The sequence below is a fragment of the Trichomycterus rosablanca genome, chromosome 2 (genome assembly GCF_030014385.1).
Source record: "Trichomycterus rosablanca isolate fTriRos1 chromosome 2, fTriRos1.hap1, whole genome shotgun sequence".
Lineage (NCBI taxonomy): Eukaryota > Metazoa > Chordata > Actinopteri > Siluriformes > Trichomycteridae > Trichomycterus > Trichomycterus rosablanca.
The window spans coordinates 29,873,535-29,892,015 of NC_085989.1; the positions used below are offsets into that span (position 1 = coordinate 29,873,535).

At 37.3% G+C, this 18,481-nt stretch overlaps 1 protein-coding gene across 2 annotated transcripts; it reads left to right on the top strand.

The window, feature by feature from the left end:
- The first annotated feature begins 447 nt into the window (after positions 1-447).
- pex1 (peroxisomal biogenesis factor 1) lies at positions 448-16,619 on the top strand. Of its 2 annotated transcripts, XM_062990693.1 has the most exons (24): positions 448-581; positions 2,302-2,445; positions 2,547-2,630; positions 3,694-3,808; positions 3,886-4,580; positions 4,956-5,075; positions 5,276-5,399; positions 5,894-5,994; positions 6,068-6,159; positions 6,755-6,887; positions 7,046-7,142; positions 7,240-7,410; positions 7,522-7,676; positions 9,173-9,365; positions 9,445-9,611; positions 9,836-9,970; positions 10,584-10,648; positions 10,817-10,959; positions 13,155-13,258; positions 13,737-13,913; positions 14,599-14,829; positions 15,312-15,506; positions 15,717-15,847; positions 15,935-16,619. In XM_062990693.1, exons 1-24 carry the CDS (start codon positions 474-476, stop codon positions 16,017-16,019), a joined length of 3,765 nt encoding a protein of 1,254 aa, XP_062846763.1. In that variant the 5' UTR covers positions 448-473; the 3' UTR covers positions 16,020-16,619. The 2 variants fall into 2 exon arrangements, with proteins under 2 accessions (XP_062846763.1, XP_062846764.1); XM_062990694.1 differs by lacking the exons at positions 15,312-15,506; positions 15,717-15,847; positions 15,935-16,619 and having other exon boundaries at positions 14,612-14,718.
- Positions 16,620-18,481: the final 1,862 nt, after the last annotated feature.

Genomic DNA, 18,481 nt, shown 5'->3' on the forward strand with positions numbered 1-18,481 from the left:
TAAGTTTCCGATTGGATGACGGTATTTGCATGTGAAAATTATGAAATAACTAAAGAACCAGATTTGTTGTTTTGTTCTTGTACAGCATGATTGAGGTATTTACGATTTTGGTCAGCTGGACGATGATATTCTTTTTTAAACACAATTAGTCTTTACTAGTTGCCGACTTACATGTCTGTTTGAATTTCTAACAATGTAAAAATATAGTATATGTAAGCAATCTATTAGAATAGATTTTTATCAACTATTTTTTGACGTAAAATGAAAAAAGTGCAAAAACTGTACGCTCCAACAAACAAACGCTACGGTTTAACTTGGTATCGTTTTAACACCGCAAGCTAGTAACATTCTGAGCACGTGAATGTAGCATTCTAGACTTGACATGTTGAACATGGCTTCTCATCCGCTGTTGTGAAGTAGCAGAGAATAGTTGGGATTTATCAGATATACTACTTTTGTCGCGTTTTAATGCAATGTTGGGCAGTTATGGGATTCAACCAGTCACGCTGGTCTTTAACAACTCTAAAAACTGTTTCGTTTACCTGTCACCCAACATAGTGTCTCAGCTCAGTCTTAGAGAGGTAAGTATGTAATGTGTTTGCTGTGATGTGCATGTATTATACTATACTATACTATGTATTATACTATATAATCTTGTTCTTCAGGATATTTGCAAAACTAGTCATGACATAATTTGAAGCACACTGTTATAAAACAGTGCCAATGTCTTACTAAACTGGTCTCCCATCTGATTCTTAAAGCCATCAATCCACGTATTGGCATGTCTTTTGCTATGTGGAAGAAAACAGAAGAACAGTTAAACTGTGATAAATGCTCCCAAATTTGTAAAGGCTGTTTTCTCTTCCAGCATGACTGAGCCCCTGTGTACAAAGTCCAAGCCAGACAATTTTCGTAATGCCATGCTTCATAAATGTTTTTTTCTGCACTAATTTCCAAAGATGCACTACGGAGTTAAGGCTGTTATAGCTGTAGAGAAGACAAACTCCATATTAACCATGACATCTTCATCAACCATCCCTTAGCCATTGGAGTTGCCAATACTGTACTTGCCTGGTTCACTTACTACATTTCTAATAGATCACACTATGTTGCGCTTGGTAAACATACATCTCACATTAGTTCTGTTACTCAAGGAGTTCCTCAGGGTTCAGTTCTTGGCCCTCTGCTTTTTATTATTTATATGTTACTCTTTGGTCAGATCATCTGCAGCCATAATCTTCTCTTCCATTGTTATGCTGATGACACCCAGATTTATGTCAGCACTAAAGCTACTTCTTCCTTGCCACCGTCTGCTCTTCTGTCTTGTGTTCAAGATCACAAACCTTAAACAGTGGATGAGCAAAAACTTCCTTAAATTAAATCCAGACAAAACTGAAGTTTTACTCACTGGTTCCAAATCCATAATATCTAAACTTTGTGATTTTACTCTCAACCTAGATGGTGCAATTGCGTCCATCTCTCGACGATAGTACGGAACCTTGGTGTTCTCTTTAATTCCTCACTTTCATTTGAACCTCACATTAAGTTTTCTTTCCCCTTGTAATATTACTAGACTCAGGCCCATGCTCAGCAAACAAGATGCTGAAACTCTGGTTCATGCTTTTATCACATCCCATTTTGACTATTGCAACTCACTTCTCACTGGCATTCCTAACATGTCCATTCTTCACTTAGGTATGTTCAAAATTCTCCTGCCAGAATTCTGTTACAGGTTAGAAAATCGGACCACATCACTCCTATTCTGTATCAGTTACACTGGCTACCTATCACACAGCAAATTCAGTTTAAATTCTTCCTGCTCACCTACAAGTGTTAGTTAAGCTTATACACTCATACTGCCCTGCCCATACACTCAGGTCCACTGATGCTGGCCTTCTTGCCATCCCTACTTTCAGACTGGTCTCGGCGGGGGAAAGATCTTTTAGTGTCATGGCCCATAAACTATGGAACTCTTTTCCACTATCTCTGTTTCTGCTCCTCATTTTCATCCTATAAACTCAAAACATACCTGCTTTCTAAATGTTTTCATCAATTATTATTCCTGCCCACTGTTAAAAGGGATGTCCAAGACCTTCATGGTCAACCTCACCTGCTTGGATTGTAACAGTTCACTCTAAATGGTGCAGTGTTGTGGGTAAAGCATTTGCTAATGACTGGAATGCAAACTTTTAATGAAATAAAAATTGTATCATTAAGTGTTTTAATACAGAAAAAGTAATACATTTTAGTATTTTAAATATGCATCCCATTACTATCCATCTTTTTTTGCATCATGTGTAGAATCAGGTGCTGGAGCTTTCCTGGGAAGATGGTAGGACTGTGTTTCTCAGCTGGATCAGAGGACACACAGTATCATCACAGGAGGACAAGGTTGAGCTCAGCAGACATTTAGGGGAGAAGCTTGGCTTGCATGAAGGAGTGCAAGTAAGTTGACTCTGAGTTTATTATTTGTAAACTAACAGATTAGTCACTATTATTAGTTGTTTAATTGCTAGACGAATAAGGTCTGTTGTTTTGTATTTTAGGGCTTTTTGAAGCCATGTGTCCAGGTACAGTCAGTGCAGCAGGTGTTTGTGGAGCCTCTCTCTTCAGACGACTGGGAAATCCTAGTAGGTGCTTTGGATCGTAAATGTCTTGATTTGCATATTGAACAAGATGTATTGTTTTCCTGTAAAATGTTTTATTGAGTCTTTAGTATATAAGGTATACCTACCATCACTGCACATGCATTTAATATCTTTTTAGATACACTTACATCAGATGTGCACTTAGTATACACCATCTTTAATGCAATCAATGGTTAAACCACATTTTTTTTTTTAATGACACTGACATGGTAATATATTTTATTTGGTCATTCTGAACATTTTTGTGTTGGGTACAGTCCAACATAAAATATCCAGTCTATATGAATTGGCCTTTCATTGGAGAGCTAGAGGTGAATTACCAGTCAGTACATGTAACATTTAACAACACTGTGTACGAATGTCAGTGTCACTGCTAGGCTAAGATACTGGTCCACTGCCTGAATATGTGGACAGTGGTGGTCCTGGGGTGGTCCCCATTTATTGATGAAAGGGACAGCAAGGAGCTAATCACTTTTGAACATTAAACAATTTACCTATTATATACAGTGGCATAACGGATAAAATTGCCAGTGTACATGCAGGATATTTTTATCTACTAAAGGAGCAAATTACTGTGCATTTTATATAAAAGTTTGAACACAGCTTGTCAATTTGTAGGAACTGTAACTAGTCCTGCACCTTGTGAACAAAGTAAATACGCTGGGTTGTAGTGCTTAATAAGTTTATTCCTTGTGACACCCAAGTGTTTACAAATGAGCTGAATGTCACAGAGAAAGCATTTAACACCAGATTGGACAACTTGTCCCTTGCAAACTTGGATCTGCTAAGTAATACCTCAGATTTATCAGAATTAAATAGAAGAACGTCCAGCCTTTTATTTTCTTTAGACAATCCTTAGTCTTCATGATTGTGATGATGATGTTGGCCTTATATATATGCCAGATCATTGGTGCTTTCTGAAATACTCATTTTTTTCCTAAAATAATCTATTTGCACTTAAGTTGAAAAATGAAAAACATACTACTCTTAACAACAGACATAACAAATATGTCTACTAAGCATAATATGAGGCTTTTATTTCCAGGAGCTACACAGCATGGCTTTAGAGCAGCAACTTTTAGACCAGATCCGAGTGGTTTTCAGGGAAGGAGTGTTTCCTGTGTGGGTGGACCAACACACTGTCATCTATGTTAAAATAGGTTTGTATTTTTAGTGCTGGATTGAAATGCCACATTCTTATACATTTTGTAAACCATTGCTTATTTTTTCTTTGTAGTCTCACTTTCTCCGTCAGTCTTATACGGCCGATTGGAGCAGTTCACCGAGCTGGTCGTATCCCCCAAACTTCGACCTGGGGACAGGCAACTTTCCAACTTTCCATTAAATACAAATCTACAGAACGAACATCAGCTTATGAAAAATCATCAGGACTTCACTTCTTCTTCCACCACTGGAACTGACCCCTCTGACCAAGATATTAGTCAGAGACACTGCACTGGTAGCCATAGTGGAATGGGTGATTTAAGAAGTTTACTGAGATACATGTTTACAGGGAGATTTGAACCTGTTAAGGATATTCCTGAAGTCCCAGCTATTCCTACTGCCTTACAAGAGTGTGTTCTTCTTCGAGTATGTGGATCCCCACCTGCTGCAATCAGCCATCTAGACTCGAGCCACGGAGATGTTCATGTGTTCCCGTGGGACTACATACAGTCAGACTGTCGGATTTTAGGACAGCCGTTCATGACATATGGTAGACTGTCTAAGATTAATTCTCCTAAAGAAGTGAGGGAACAAACCAAGCAAGAAATGGAAAAGAAAAAAAGCAACAGTGTACCACAGACAGAAAGAGTTGACCAGGAATACCCCGATGAGTGTGTGGTTGTCAGGATGATTTGCCACAATATACAAAAGCTGCAGTTGGATCAAGAATGTTCTGAAATGGGACAGCTGTATTGTGGGAGAGTGTGGGTAAGCTGAGATAAATACAGAATTAAAGTCAATTTTGGTAAAAACAGAATTAAGATGAGTTCTGATAAAGTCATTGGTAAAGTCAATTGGTACCAATTAAAACAATTAAACAGTAAATTGAATACATGATCAAAAAGGGGAAAAATAACTCATTGAAATAATGAGTTATTTGTGAAATTATGATTTAATAACTAAGAAAAAATGCGACAAATGCAGAATTAAGATAATATTAATAAATTAAGGTCAAATTTTGTTACAGTCAGCCTATTTAAATACAATATTAGAATCTGAGTAAATTGTGCTAAATACAGAATCCTAAATTAATTGCAACATAATTAGATAATGATAAAGGGTCTTTTTGTTCTTTTTTTTCAGATCCCAAACATTTTACGAACCAGGTTGAGCATTGACCCTCACTCTGCTGTAAAAGTTCTTCCTGTGAAATGTGTTCCCAGAGTAGCACTGACTGTTTCTCTTGAGCCATTAAAACCGCTAGTAAGTGCATGTCTCTGCTAGAAGTAACTGATACACTGACATTTTCTCTTTAAAATATCAGCACTAACCTTTATAAAGAGAATATTCCAGCATTTTTCATCCTTATCTGATAGATCTTTTAGATCTCAAAATAATATTAAGTGCTAGAGTATGTATTTAAAGAAGAATCATCTGGTATGATTTGTGTTCTGTTTCTGCAGGCTGGTAATGAGAAAGAAGAGGATGTACAGTCTGCGTTCCTGAGTTGGCTGCATGCTCTAAGCCACCAGCCCTTAGCATGTCTGACAGGACGGAGCAACATCATCCTCCTGCAGTGCACTGAAGGTATAAATTAGGTATACAGTCAGGGCCAAAATTACTAGCACTCCTGCACTTCTTTCTAAAAACAAAACTCCAGAAATGAACCTGGACAAAATTATTGGCACCTTCAACTTAATATTTGGTAGCACAGACTTTGATAACAATAACTGAAATCAGTCTCTTCCTGTAACCATGACTACACCATCGTACAACTCTCTGCTGGAATCTTCTCTTGCCATGTATTTCACGCCTCTCAGATTTAAAGGGTGGACTAACTGCTGGCCTTTTCACAAACTGTTTGTGAGCTTTGTGTGGCATTATTACAGATTTGACTTTTTTCTCAACTTTTTTGAGTTGCTTCAATGTGAACAGCAAATCATTTGCAACAATTTCCTGGGGAATAAAGCATTTTCTGAATTAAGTGCCAATATTTTTGGCAATGCCTGTGCATGGTCATATTTTCAGTACAGTACCATTCACTATTTTTATCTCATTCTAATTTGGTTCTATCTTTTCAGGAAAATCTGAGTTTGTCTTGACTGTACAAAATCCTGAGCCAAAGCAAGTGGATGAGATCTTCCTCTTATCCACTAGCTGTCTACACAAAACAGACATCAAGGTAGTTTAATAAAGAAGTACCATTTTAATAACTGTTATCAGACAGTTATCTAACTACTTGATTTTGTATACAGGTTGTAAAGAAGCCTCATACATTGAACCACACAAAAGCACACACTGCAGATGAATTACCTGCTGCTGTCTTTCCTTCTCTTAACTCTCTTGGGTAAGTCAAGAGTGCTTCTGTATCCAACTCATTTAGATTTTACGATTTTATATGGAAATTAAATAATATTTTCTAGCTTTTCTTTGCTGAGATCAGGGTTGTAATCTCAGCTGTGTAATCGGTTGGCTGGGCATCTACACAGACAGGATTAGCTATTTCTGGTTGGGAATAGAGAAATTTCTTAAAGAATGTAATAAGACAATACGTAACTGGAAGAAAAACAGTGTACCAAAAATATTAGTAGGCATCCCACATGGCATTCTCCTGCTTTACATTATATGGTAAATTAGCACCTCTAAACAGGCGACTATTAGAGGCATATTTATTACTATTTATTGGGAGGTTTGGAATATAGCTCTTGTCAGCTTGCAGACACTCTCCTGTTTTGGTTTGCACTTAAGTTTGATGTATAACATAGCATGTTCTGATCACCTCTGATCACAGGCAAACCGATTAAAAGAGATTGAACTCATGTAATGTGTGTGGTGTGTTCTAAAAGTCATACAGTAAGCTTAAGCTTGGGCTAGTGTCATATTGCATTTTTAATCCTGATTTTTGTGGACTGTGGGTAATTCTCTTGTCCCTGTTTGTCCAGTGGGGTGGAGGACGTCAGTGCACATGCTTTTTGGCACATCTCTCACAGTTTATTGGGTGGTCCACTTTCCTGTGAGCTGGTATCCACTGGTCGGGGCCTTCGGAGCGGTGCATTGCTGATCACTGGAGCCAAGGTGACTAGCTTGTGTTTATATTGACAAATACCAAATAAGAACAGGAACAAGCAGCACAATATTTTAAGCATATAATTTGTTTGAATTACAATTGCATTTAAATAATGTGTATTTTAGTGATACATTTGCATAAGTAAAAGTGTGAAAAATATTTAAAGGGCAGTGGAAAGACTTCTCTATCCAAGGCCCTGTGCAGAAAAGCTATGAAAGAGCTGGATGCTCACATTGAGGTGGTTGACTGCAAGAAGCTTAAAGGTAGGAAAATGCATTTACACATCCTAGCTCCTATGCAAGGATGTCTGTATTAATGCATTTATTTAAACATGTGCTTTTGTTGTAATAAATCCCTCAGGTAAACGTGCAGACACAATTAAACAGAGACTAGAGGAGGTGTTTGAGCAGGCAGTGTGGAAACAGCCGTCTGTGGTCCTACTGGATGACCTGGATCATGTAACAGGGGCAGCTAGCACACCTGAGCAGGAGCATGGTGCAGAAGCCGTTCTGCATCAACATGTTGCACAAAGTAAAACCGTTCAGCCTTCTGCTATACACATTTACTGGCTCTTTGTTTCAGCTGGTGTGGTATGATGAAGACCCTGTGTGTGTGTGTGTGTGTGTGTGTGTGTGTTCTCAGGTCTGAAGGATGTGGTGGATGATGTAATGAGCCGCTGCGCTCTGGTAACTCTGCTGGTCACAGCGCAGAGTGAACACTCTCTTCACCCATCGCTTACTGAAGTGCAGGGCTCACACTTCTTTCAGAGCTTCTGTAAGATCAATGCACCAGACCAGGTTAGTTTAGAAAATAATGTATAATTTAGTCAGTTAATAATGGTTTTAATCAAATTACTAGGGCTAAACTTGTAACAATATGAAGACAGCTTCGGAGTTGTAAAATGCAATAAAAGCAAGAATATGTTTTGTTAAAATCTCTACACACCCCTGTTTAAATGCCAGGTTTTTGTTATTTTAAAAATGAAATATTTTTTCCATCTTTAATGTGACTTATAATTGGTACAATTCAATCGAAAAACAAATGGAAATCTTTAAGGGGGGTAAAAAATAAAAAGACTTACAATAATTGCATAAATATGTACACCCTTAAACTAATGCAACATTTTTTTTTATTTTTTTTTTTCATTTTTATATTTCTTCTCTGAACAATTTCAGTTTGTTTTTCAATTAAATTGCACAGATTAACGGTCACATTAAAGGTGGAAATAAATCTGAAATTATTCATCTTGGTCTGATTTTTTTTTTACTTCGCAAAAATCTGCCATTTCAACAGGGGTGTGCAGACTTTTTATATCCACTGTTTTAACTGGGAAAATGTACAAAAATGACTTTTGTCTGACAAACTTGATTGTATTTTGTAAATCTGAAAAATCAATTTATTATTTGCCATTTCAGGTTAAGGTATCGTAATTGAGTATAAAAGGTGGATCCATCAAAGGCTTTGCAGTAAAACATGGGTTGCAGCTCAATTTTTGTGTGTACCTTCATGAGAATGTTGTCATTTAGTTCAAAAACAACATTTCTTAGTGCAAATTTCTGGAATCTGGAGAGTTCTAGGGGAAAGAACTGTTGGGCAGGGCCAGACACCACTGTTGAAAGTGTGTGCCCTTTGAGCAACCATCATGCTGCTATGGTAAATATAGCCACATGAGCTCAAGAGTACTTTGGAAAACCATTATCATTCAACACAGTCTACTGCTGTATGTAGAAATACAACCTGGAAGTCTGTTTTGCAGGGAGAAAGCCGTACATCATTTCTGTCAGAAATGCCACTAAATATGCCTCAGATGAGATAGTGAAAATGTGTACTGTGGTCAGATTTCCACATTTTAGCTTGATTTCTTTAAAAGGACGAGTTCTTCATACCAAAAATGAAAATGATTGTATTATTCTAAATTGATTATTTTTACAAAATGCAATTATGTTGGTCAGTGAAAACATTGGAAGTGTTTTCTTTGTGCTTTTGTCAGTTAATAAAGATTTAAGTGAATTAACAAATCATATATTCTTGCTTTTAATACATTTTTCCAATTTTTTTGAAAAATGGAATTTATAAAATTCGCACAATTGTTAAAACTGTTAGCAATAAGAGTGGCTGAAATGCCTAAACTCAATAGACATACCTTTGGCCATATAGTATAATTTACATTGTTATACTGCATTATTTGGTTATAATTACAATTTATTGTCAATACCACCCCATTACTAGTTCTAGAAATTATATAAAAATTGTTTGCTATTTTCAATATATGAATCTGGCTGGTTAAATACAGATCCAAAGAGTGGAAATCCTGAGGTCCCTACTGGACAGCAAGAAGATTTTATATGACAACGCCCCAGAAATTAGTGATTTAGACAGCATTGCTTTGAAAACTGAGGGCTACTTTCCACAAGACCTGAACCTTCTCGTGGACAGAGCGATCCATGCCAGTGCTGTACATAACAAACACAACAGCAACGCTCAAGGCAAGCACTGACTCTAGTTTCATATTTTTTAAGTATATAGTGGATGTTTTTTTTTCTGAAAGTCTGTTAAATCCCACAGGTGTGTGTTTAAGTGAAGCAGACTTAAAACATGCCCTGCAGGGTTTTACGCCTCCCTCTCTTTGGGGAGTGCAACTTCATGTCCCCAGCATGACTGGTATGGAGCAGGTGGGTGGCCTTCACCAAGCACGCCAGCTCCTTATGGATACCATCTTGCTGCCTGCCAAAGTAAGTGAAACTAAGATTACTAAGACAGACTGTTTAAACCGTGTAGCTTGTAGTGTTTAGTTTTCCAATGTTGATGACAAAACGTATATTTTTGAGCTAACCGCCAGAAGTCTCATGGAAGAGTGAGAAAGTCTTTATAAATATTAGATACATTTAATTACCTTAAACCGCATATGCTAGACCTTTTAGCTCTCTTTGTTAATGTGATGTGTGGTGTGTTGCAGTACCCCCTGCTCTTCTCCAGTCTGCCGATTCGCCATCGCTCTGGTGTGCTGCTCTACGGGGCACCTGGCACAGGTAAAACCTTACTGGTTGGAGCTGTAGCCAAGGAGAGTGGCATAAACTTCATTAGTATTAAGGTAAGTCTGTGTGCATTTGTGTCACTGTATCTAGCTACTTCTTATCACTTAGATGACTATTAATGGCATAGAGCCAAAGGTTTTTTTTTTGTGGTTTTTTTTTAATTAAATAAAAAATTGACCTGTCTATGAGTTTAAGGAGGAACAGTCACTTTTGGCTATTTTTAATAAGTGAATATGCTTTTAATCTCCAGTGCGAGAGTGTTTGTTAGAATTGGCCTCAGATGTGAGTGAGTGAGTGAGTGATGGAGTGAATCGGTGAATGAATCGTTAAAGTAAATCGCTGGGTGAATCTCTAAGTGAATCGGTGAGTGAATTGCTGAGTTAATTGACGAATGAATCAGTGAGTGATTCGGTGAGTGTGTGATGGCTCTGTGACCAGTGATGGACTGGGGCTAGCCAGGGTATATTTAGGCGTTCATCCAGTGTTACATGGTGGCACAAGAACCACCATGAGCCTGATTTTAATGAAGAATAAACTGAATAAATTGAAAGTAATTAATATAGAGCTTAGGAATGTTAATTAAATTGCCATTTTTTTAAACCTAAATATTTTGTTCATGTGAATGAATTCCTGAAGTATTAAGCTCTTAGGCTGTCTGTATTTACACAGGGTCCAGAGCTGCTCAGCAAGTATATTGGTGCCAGTGAGCAGGCTGTACGGGATGTGTTTCAGAGGTTAGTATTACAATCTACAATCCAAAACATTGCTCAACAAACTGTCACATCTATGTTATAGAACCACTGGAAATGATTTACAGGACTGAATAACTCCTCTTTCTCTTTTGTTTCTTTACTGATGCACACTTTCTTTTTTCTCTTTTTTTTGCACTTGACCTGCGACAGAGCCCAAGCAGCTAAGCCATGTGTTCTGTTCTTCGATGAGTTTGACTCCTTGGCACCTCGCAGAGGTCATGACAGCACAGGTGTCACCGACAGAGTGGTGAACCAGCTGCTCACACAGCTGGACGGAGTAGAGGGACTGCAGGGTATGTCAAAGAGCAATGATCAAACACGTCTTGATTATTATACTTTTTCAGGAGTCATGCTTGTTTTATTAGAAAAGCAATGACCTACCTTAAGCAAAATGTTGCATACTTTACATGCAAGCAAATTGTTATGTTACTAATTAAACAATATGCAATCGTTTGTGTCTCTGTATCTAACCAGATGTGCTTGTTTATGTTTGGAAGTTTTAATGCCATGTTTGTAACATAAAACTTCTATTAATGTTCTATTAATAATCCAACTGATGACTAAATCAGAATAAAAATCTTGTATCAGTACATCTTATCCAGATATAAAACACAATGTTCCCAACCATACAGGTTTTTAAAGGCCTCTAAAAAAATGTACAACAGTTGTATCTGATTTCATTTGAAGTTTGAATCATGTGCAATCATGATGCACACGGTATCCAAAACCATCTGAGGCAACAGACTTTGTTACTCGTTTAAAGGATTTGCTCATTTAAGGCATTTGTTTGGTGCAGCGGTCTTCTACTCTAGCCTATGCTCTCCCAGCAGAGCTTTTGACTGGCCACCTGTCTACACTGACATGATTGGCTGTGTCTCAGGTGGCTCTATAATGTTTCTGCATCAAATTAATCTGTGGCTTTTTCTTTGCATAATAGAGTTTCAGGTTGCATATCTTGATGCCGCAGTAGAATGTGTTAAGTATCAATGGTTTTCTAAAGTACTCCCAAGCTCATGTGGCTATATTTATCACAATTTCTCATGCAGTGCCTTCTAAGGGCTCAGAGGTCATGCTCATTAAACAATGATTTCCAGCCGTGTCTAGATTCCCTGAATCTTTCCACAGTAATATGTATGGTAGATGATGAAAGACCTAAATTAGTTGCAATCTTGCATTGAGAAATTAAATTAATTAAAAGTCTCATAAAATTTGGAACAAAATGGTGAGCCATAACCCATCATTACATGCAAAGACTGAGTCTTCGGTACATCCTCTTTTTATACCCAATCTCATATCTTGCAGATTTCCCAGCTTATTGTGGAATGTTTCAAAAGATTCAATGAAAATATTCTATAAACATTTCACTCTTATTGTGCCCCTGTCCAAACAAAATACAGTCAAGCTGGTTATCTGAAACATTTCAAATAATTTCTTTGTATTTTAGTTAGAAAAATAAAATTAACAGTCACAGATTCTTGTTTTATTTGCATTTTACAAAATGCCCCAACAGTGGACCCTTGACTTACGAATTTAATTGGTTCCGAAGGGCTGTTCTTAAGTCAAAATGTTCGTTAGTTAAACCCATTTTTCCCATAAGAAATAATGTAAATAGAATTCATCCGTGCCAGACCTCCCAACCCCCCCCCACCTAACCTTTCTATGTCTTAAATGGTCTTTTTTGTTACAAATACAACTATATTTCCCTTAAATCTTAAATTATAGAATAGACATTACTGTAATAAACAATAATAAACAATACACAGTAGTACTGTACATAAAACACACACCACATTTCAGTACAGTACGTGTGCTTTACCATACACCATAATAAATTTTCTTCTTTTTTTTATAAAATGTATCTACCAGAAACAACAATAACTCTCATATTTCTTTATTATTTCCTTCTTTATTTCAATAGTGTTGTATTTTGTAGGTGTAATTGCACGAAAGAAAGAATACTTTACTCAGCGGAGTTCCTTCTTCTCTCTCACTCACTACCCCCTCTGTCTGATAGACAGTGACATCTACTTGCAGGAGTAATTATACAACAACGAATAGTAATAGAATTGTTCATTTTCTCAGCACAACACTTCCTCTGCACCTTCTTTGAGGCCATTTTAATATTGAATTTTACAAAATATAAAGAAAACACCGTCCGCTGTCCGCTCACTGTATATATATATATATAGAGAGAGAGAGACAGTTGGACTTGTTCGTGACGTCACGTGTTTCACGAATTTCGGTTCGTAATCTGAAATTTGTTCGTACGTTAAGTTGAAAAAGATCATTCGTAACCCAAAATGTTTGTATGGTAAACCGTTCGTAACCCAGGGGTCCACTGTATAGGGTTTATAATTTTATACATCTTACACGCCTGGACTCAGTAATTAGTAGGGTAGTCTACATACCTTTGGCCATATAGGATGTATATTTGTTTATGTAAACAACAAAAACTATTTAAAATGTGCTCTCTGTTTCTTAATCTTAGGAGTGTATGTGCTGGGAGCCACCAGTCGTCCTGATCTAATTGACCCTGCACTGCTGCGGCCTGGCAGGCTGGACAAGGTCCTGTACTGCCCTCCTCCAGACAGGGTCAGACAGAACATGTTTTGAAATGATACCTTCATACATTCAAAATAAATGTTGCATTGGTTTCTACTTTACTGCTTGCTTTAAACAGAGAGGAATAAAAGATTGCCTGTTATGTCATAGTTATAGAAAAATATTATTGTAATTGACTGATGGGTCTCAGTCAGGAATTGCTATTCGCCAAGATGTTATTAATAGATTATATAATATAATTTTTGTCATGTTTATGTGTGACAAGAATTAAAAAGCAGCTTTAATCAGCTTCATCCATAAAGAAAACATATTGGGTGCAATTCACTCTGTATGTTGTTCGCAATTAAACTGAATATTTAGCCTCCAGTATAAACTGGCTCATCAGTGTATGTTATTTTGAAATCTTAAATAGGGTCTGTATTTTAGGGGATCATACTCTCAAAAGTCAGAGTCGTGTTTGTAGCCTTGGAGTCAGTGGTTTAACAATCAGTGGTTTGGTCCTTACTAGGAATCCCGTTTGGAGATACTGAAGGTGCTGACACGTTCTGTGACGCTGGCTTCTGATGTAGACTTGGAGCAGATTGCAGTGGCCACCGAGCTCTTTACTGGAGCTGACCTCAAAGCCCTGCTATACAATGCACAACTAGAGGCCATTCACAGCAGCTTAGGGCCTAACCTACTGCACGTGAGTAACATTTATTAGTTTTAAATGTTTAAAAAATAAATGTTGTAAAACACTGTTTTTTTATTGGTAGTTCCCAGTTTTTTTTATTGAATGGTTTAACATTTTACTGTCTGCAGAACTTCCTTTAATGTGCTTGTCTTTTGAAAGGCATCTTTTGATGCTTACTAATGTAAAGAAACTGTTTCAGACTATCCTCAGATGGGGCACCAATAATATTCGAAATTCTCCAATCTTCTGTAAGGAATTTTGCTTGTTCTCCCTTTGCATGTGTTTTCCCAAGGTACTGCATTTCCTATTACCTTTAAATCCTTCCAAAGGTAGTTTGGCTTGTCTAAATTTCTTGTTTTTGTGGGTATTCTACCCTCTGATAAATTGGACATCCACGGAGTGGTCCTGCCTTGTGCTCAGTGTTTCCAGGTGCCATCAGTCACACTGCAACCCTGACCACAACCCTGTTTGTAAAAATGAATGAATAAATTCATTATTCTGGTTTCAAGTGTCAAGACTAAATCTTACATAATCTTACAGGACATGAAAGGCAGCAGTGGACATGCAGAATCTGTTTAGGTCATACAGTGTCTAATTCTACAAACAAGAATAGTTGTGAGGTGGTGGGGGGGGGGGGCAGGAATTACTGTACACTGTGGATGTTGTTTAAGTCAGTGATATTTTTACTATTGTGCAGGATCTGGGCTCAGGATCTGACAGTGACATGAGCATGTCATCGCTGATCTTCTTAAACCCCAGCAGTGGCTCGGATGATTCTGCAGGAGAGGCAGAGGCTGGGTTGGAGACCTCTGCAGTCATGCTGGAGCACAGTGAGATGCCCTGTAAAGACCCAAACCACAACATCTGGCGGCTCTACTTTGGCAGCTCATTTGAATTAGATCTAGGCACCCTTTCATCTTCTGAGCTGGTGAGTTTAGTGATAATCACTTTAACTGTTATTACATTAACTATAACTAATAGTTATGAAAGGTGTGCCTCACCAAAATCTTATATTTGAAAAAAGGGGACAATGTAATATTCACATGTTATTGTTTTAATATTCAGTTTACCTGTGCACTTTGGCAACCTCTGCCTGTTGCAGGGCACCCAAAGTAGCCAAATGTAGACCCCCTTTATTTGTTACATATAGTCCTGACATGTACAGAGGATCACACTATTAACTTATTAACTTGTATTCTTTCACCAATCAAGACCTTCAGATCTGTGTAGTTTATGGTTTGCTTTTGAAGTGTGCTAAAATCTCCATCAAGACCTCAAGTTGCTGTACTGACATACAGAACACATGGATAATGAGCCGATAAAATTCACTTTAATTAGCTCTGCTACAACCTTCATCAGGTCTCTACACTTTTTTGACTTCCTTTACTGTGTCTTTCTGACTGCCCTCAGAATTCCCAGTGCCTGTCAGTACCCAATTCCACTACCTATGAGCTGACTGGTGCTTCAATGAGGGAGCCAGCTTTCCTCAACGGACCAGCACTTATGTCCTCTGTGCAGCAAGGATTCCAGGAACTAAGTCCTGAACAAGCTGAACGTCTGAGAGCCGATCTAACCGCCATCAAAAGCAGCTATCACAGGAGCCCGGTTAGTGGAACATCAACTCAGGCTTTCTTGACCAAGCAGTGCCCAGCCATACAAAGGCTTTTTTGAATGAATGGGCACAAATTCCCACAGGCTGTTGTTATGGCTAAATGATCACATATAGGTTACTGATTTAATGGCAATTGTTTTTTTTTAATGGGAATGAACTTACAATTTTACATTTTTATTAAAATGTTATGTTTGTGTCTATAGGAGGACATCAACTTGGGGCAGACAGGCCACAGTAAACCTGTTCTCCTGATATGCCAGTCACACCTGATCTCAGCACTGTCTAACACTAGACCATCCATCAGCAGACAGGACTGGAGAAAATATAGTGAACTGTAAGAAACTGCCATTTGCCTTAAGCATTGTTTTGGTAAAATATACAAACAGTCTATGAATATTTTGTGTTTGTTTTGTCATTGCAGTTATGAGTCATTTGGGGCATCAAGAGAAGGCAAGCCTCAGAATACAGTGCTGTTTACACCAGGTCAGCGAGTAACCCTGGCCTAATAAAGACTGCGCACAGACATTAAACGGTGTATTTAGTGTTTATCAAGGATGTGACCATGCTTTCATGGAGACCATTGGATCCTAAAATGTGATTTATTAGGGGTAAATGTATTGAACCAATGAATGTATTGTGATGCATTTTTGACATATTGCCCACCCCAAAACCTAAACCAATTGTAAATCAAATGTTATATGTTTCAAAAGTCTACATGTACACTTTAATGTAAATAGTTTTGGACATGTAGGAGCCGTAATCTACTGTAATTCATGTTTTTAATGACTAATTATTTGAAATTCTTTGTTATTACATAATTTTTTTCTGAAAAACTTTAAGAATGTAGAAGAAACAAATTATGCAACAAGTTTGTGAATAATTGACTCCCTAATTTAATTAGTTATATTGATCTATTACTGTATTTTTCAGTCACGCTCTAGTTTGTTTTCTCTTTTGCCTAGGACCTGTTTAACAGGCACACATCTATCAAAGCTTGGCATGTTATTTACAAAGCATCAACTGTATAATTGTCCAGGCAAAGCCAATTACATTATAATCAATAAACCAGAGACTCGGGGTCATTTTAATAAATAATTCTTATTATATTTCAGAAGTTGATACTTATTAAACCCAGTAGAGGGCAACAGCTTGTAACTGACAGTTTAGTTCAGTGGGCCATCAGTATTCTTAGAATGTTTGCAGTGTCTGTTTGGTTTATCCACTGCGTAATGTACAAACAACTGAAAACCCGCAGGACTTTAGGGCTCTACTGCTTTGAAGTGTTTTTTAAATGATTTTTCCTATGGCCTAGACTCACTCTGCACCCAAGAATGCAGACACTGACAAACAAAGTAAAGCCTTAAGTAAAGAGTCTCATAATGATAAAGAACAAATTATTTAATAATATATTCTGAAGGAACACTTCATACTACTACTACTACTAATAATATTAATAATTATTATTATATTTTTGCAGTAAAAACAAATGCTCAAACTATTCTGACATTGATGGCAATTAGACATTGCTCATAAAGATCATCCTAATGCAGGAGCATACACAAACATACGTCAGATTCACAGATTAAAATACAAACCCCATTCCTGATAAAGTTGGGATGTTTTGTAAAATTCAGTAAAATCAAAAACCTGTTTGAACCTGTATTTGTTAATTCTCTAAGACTTTTATATTACTGATAAAGTTTTCTGCAACAAAATGGTCAGGTATCAGGTGAGGGTATTATGATTGAGCCTTTAGTAAATCCTCCTCTTTATACACAGCAAAGCAGGGTTGTAACTCACCACTTGTGTGCAACTTTGTGGGAAAAATTTCTTAAAAGAAAATTTCAAAAGGAACACAATGCAATATTGCAAACAATAAGTCCGTCATGATCTATACACTATCAGTACATAACACTATAAACAATTAAGGTATCCAGAGAGATTTCAGTCCATTTAGGGCAAGCCCAGAAACCACTGTTGAATGTGCATGATCTTTAAGCCCTCAGATGGCAATGCATGAGAAACAGTCATGCTACTTGGATAAATATAGCTATAGGGCTTGCTAATACTTCGGAAAACCATTGCCACTTACTTAAAAAGCAACTTGAAACTACATTACTCAAAGAGAAAGCCAAACATCAATGCTATGCAGAAATGCCATCAAGTTCTTTGGGTCAAGCATATCTCAGATAGACTAAATGGCAAGGAAATCTGTGCTTTGGTCAAATAAGTCCATGTTTAAGCTTGTTTTTATTTAAAACAGACACCAAGTTTACTATGGCAAATATGAAAAGAAGCATCCAGACTGTGATCAGCAAAAGGTGCAAAAGCCAACATGTATCATGGTGTGTGTGTTTTTTTTTAGCATAACAATGTCAGGCCATATTCTGCATGCGCTTAAACAGTGTGGCTTCATAGACAGAGTGTGAGCTTAACAGGCCTGCAATTCAGATCTATCTCCATAAAAATGTATGGAGCATCATGCACATGCACAAAATGACAACCACACCGTGGAGCAGCTGAAGTTTCATATCAAGAAAAAATGATATGATAAAATCATAAAGCTGTCGCAACATTTCTGAATGTGTTGCAGGCACCAAATTCTAAACGTGTTTATATTTACAAAATGCATTGATCAGTGACAACATCGGAAATCTAAATCTTTTCTTTCTACTTTTGTCAGCTTGTTAGATTCTTGTTTGTATTGCATTCTACAAAATGTCCCAACTTTTCTAGAAATGGGCTTTTTATTGTCTTTTTGTGATGACATACAATCTTTAATTAATGTTTAATTAAACACCATAATTACTCTATTTATCTATATTTAGTGTCCACCTGAAATGTTTACTGACCTATAAGCACTAAACCATGAAATGGGTAATGGGTCCGATTCCAGATGATTGCTGTCCCCCGGTGTGCCCTTGAACAAAGCAATAATGCACACTGATGTAGCCCAAGTGATCTCTTA

What these genes read in the sequence shown, in the direction of transcription:
- pex1 (XM_062990693.1), top strand. Translation starts at nt 474, where the DNA reads ATGTTGGGCAGTTATGGGATTCAACCAGTCACGCTGGTCTTTAACAAC. An exon ending in TGACTGCAAGAAGCTTAAAG is followed by an intron (nt 7,143 to 7,239) that starts GTAGGAAAATGC and finishes TAAATCCCTCAG; the next exon opens with GTAAACGTGCAGACACAATT. An exon ending in CCCTTTCATCTTCTGAGCTG is followed by an intron (nt 14,830 to 15,311) that starts GTGAGTTTAGTG and finishes GACTGCCCTCAG; the next exon opens with AATTCCCAGTGCCTGTCAGT.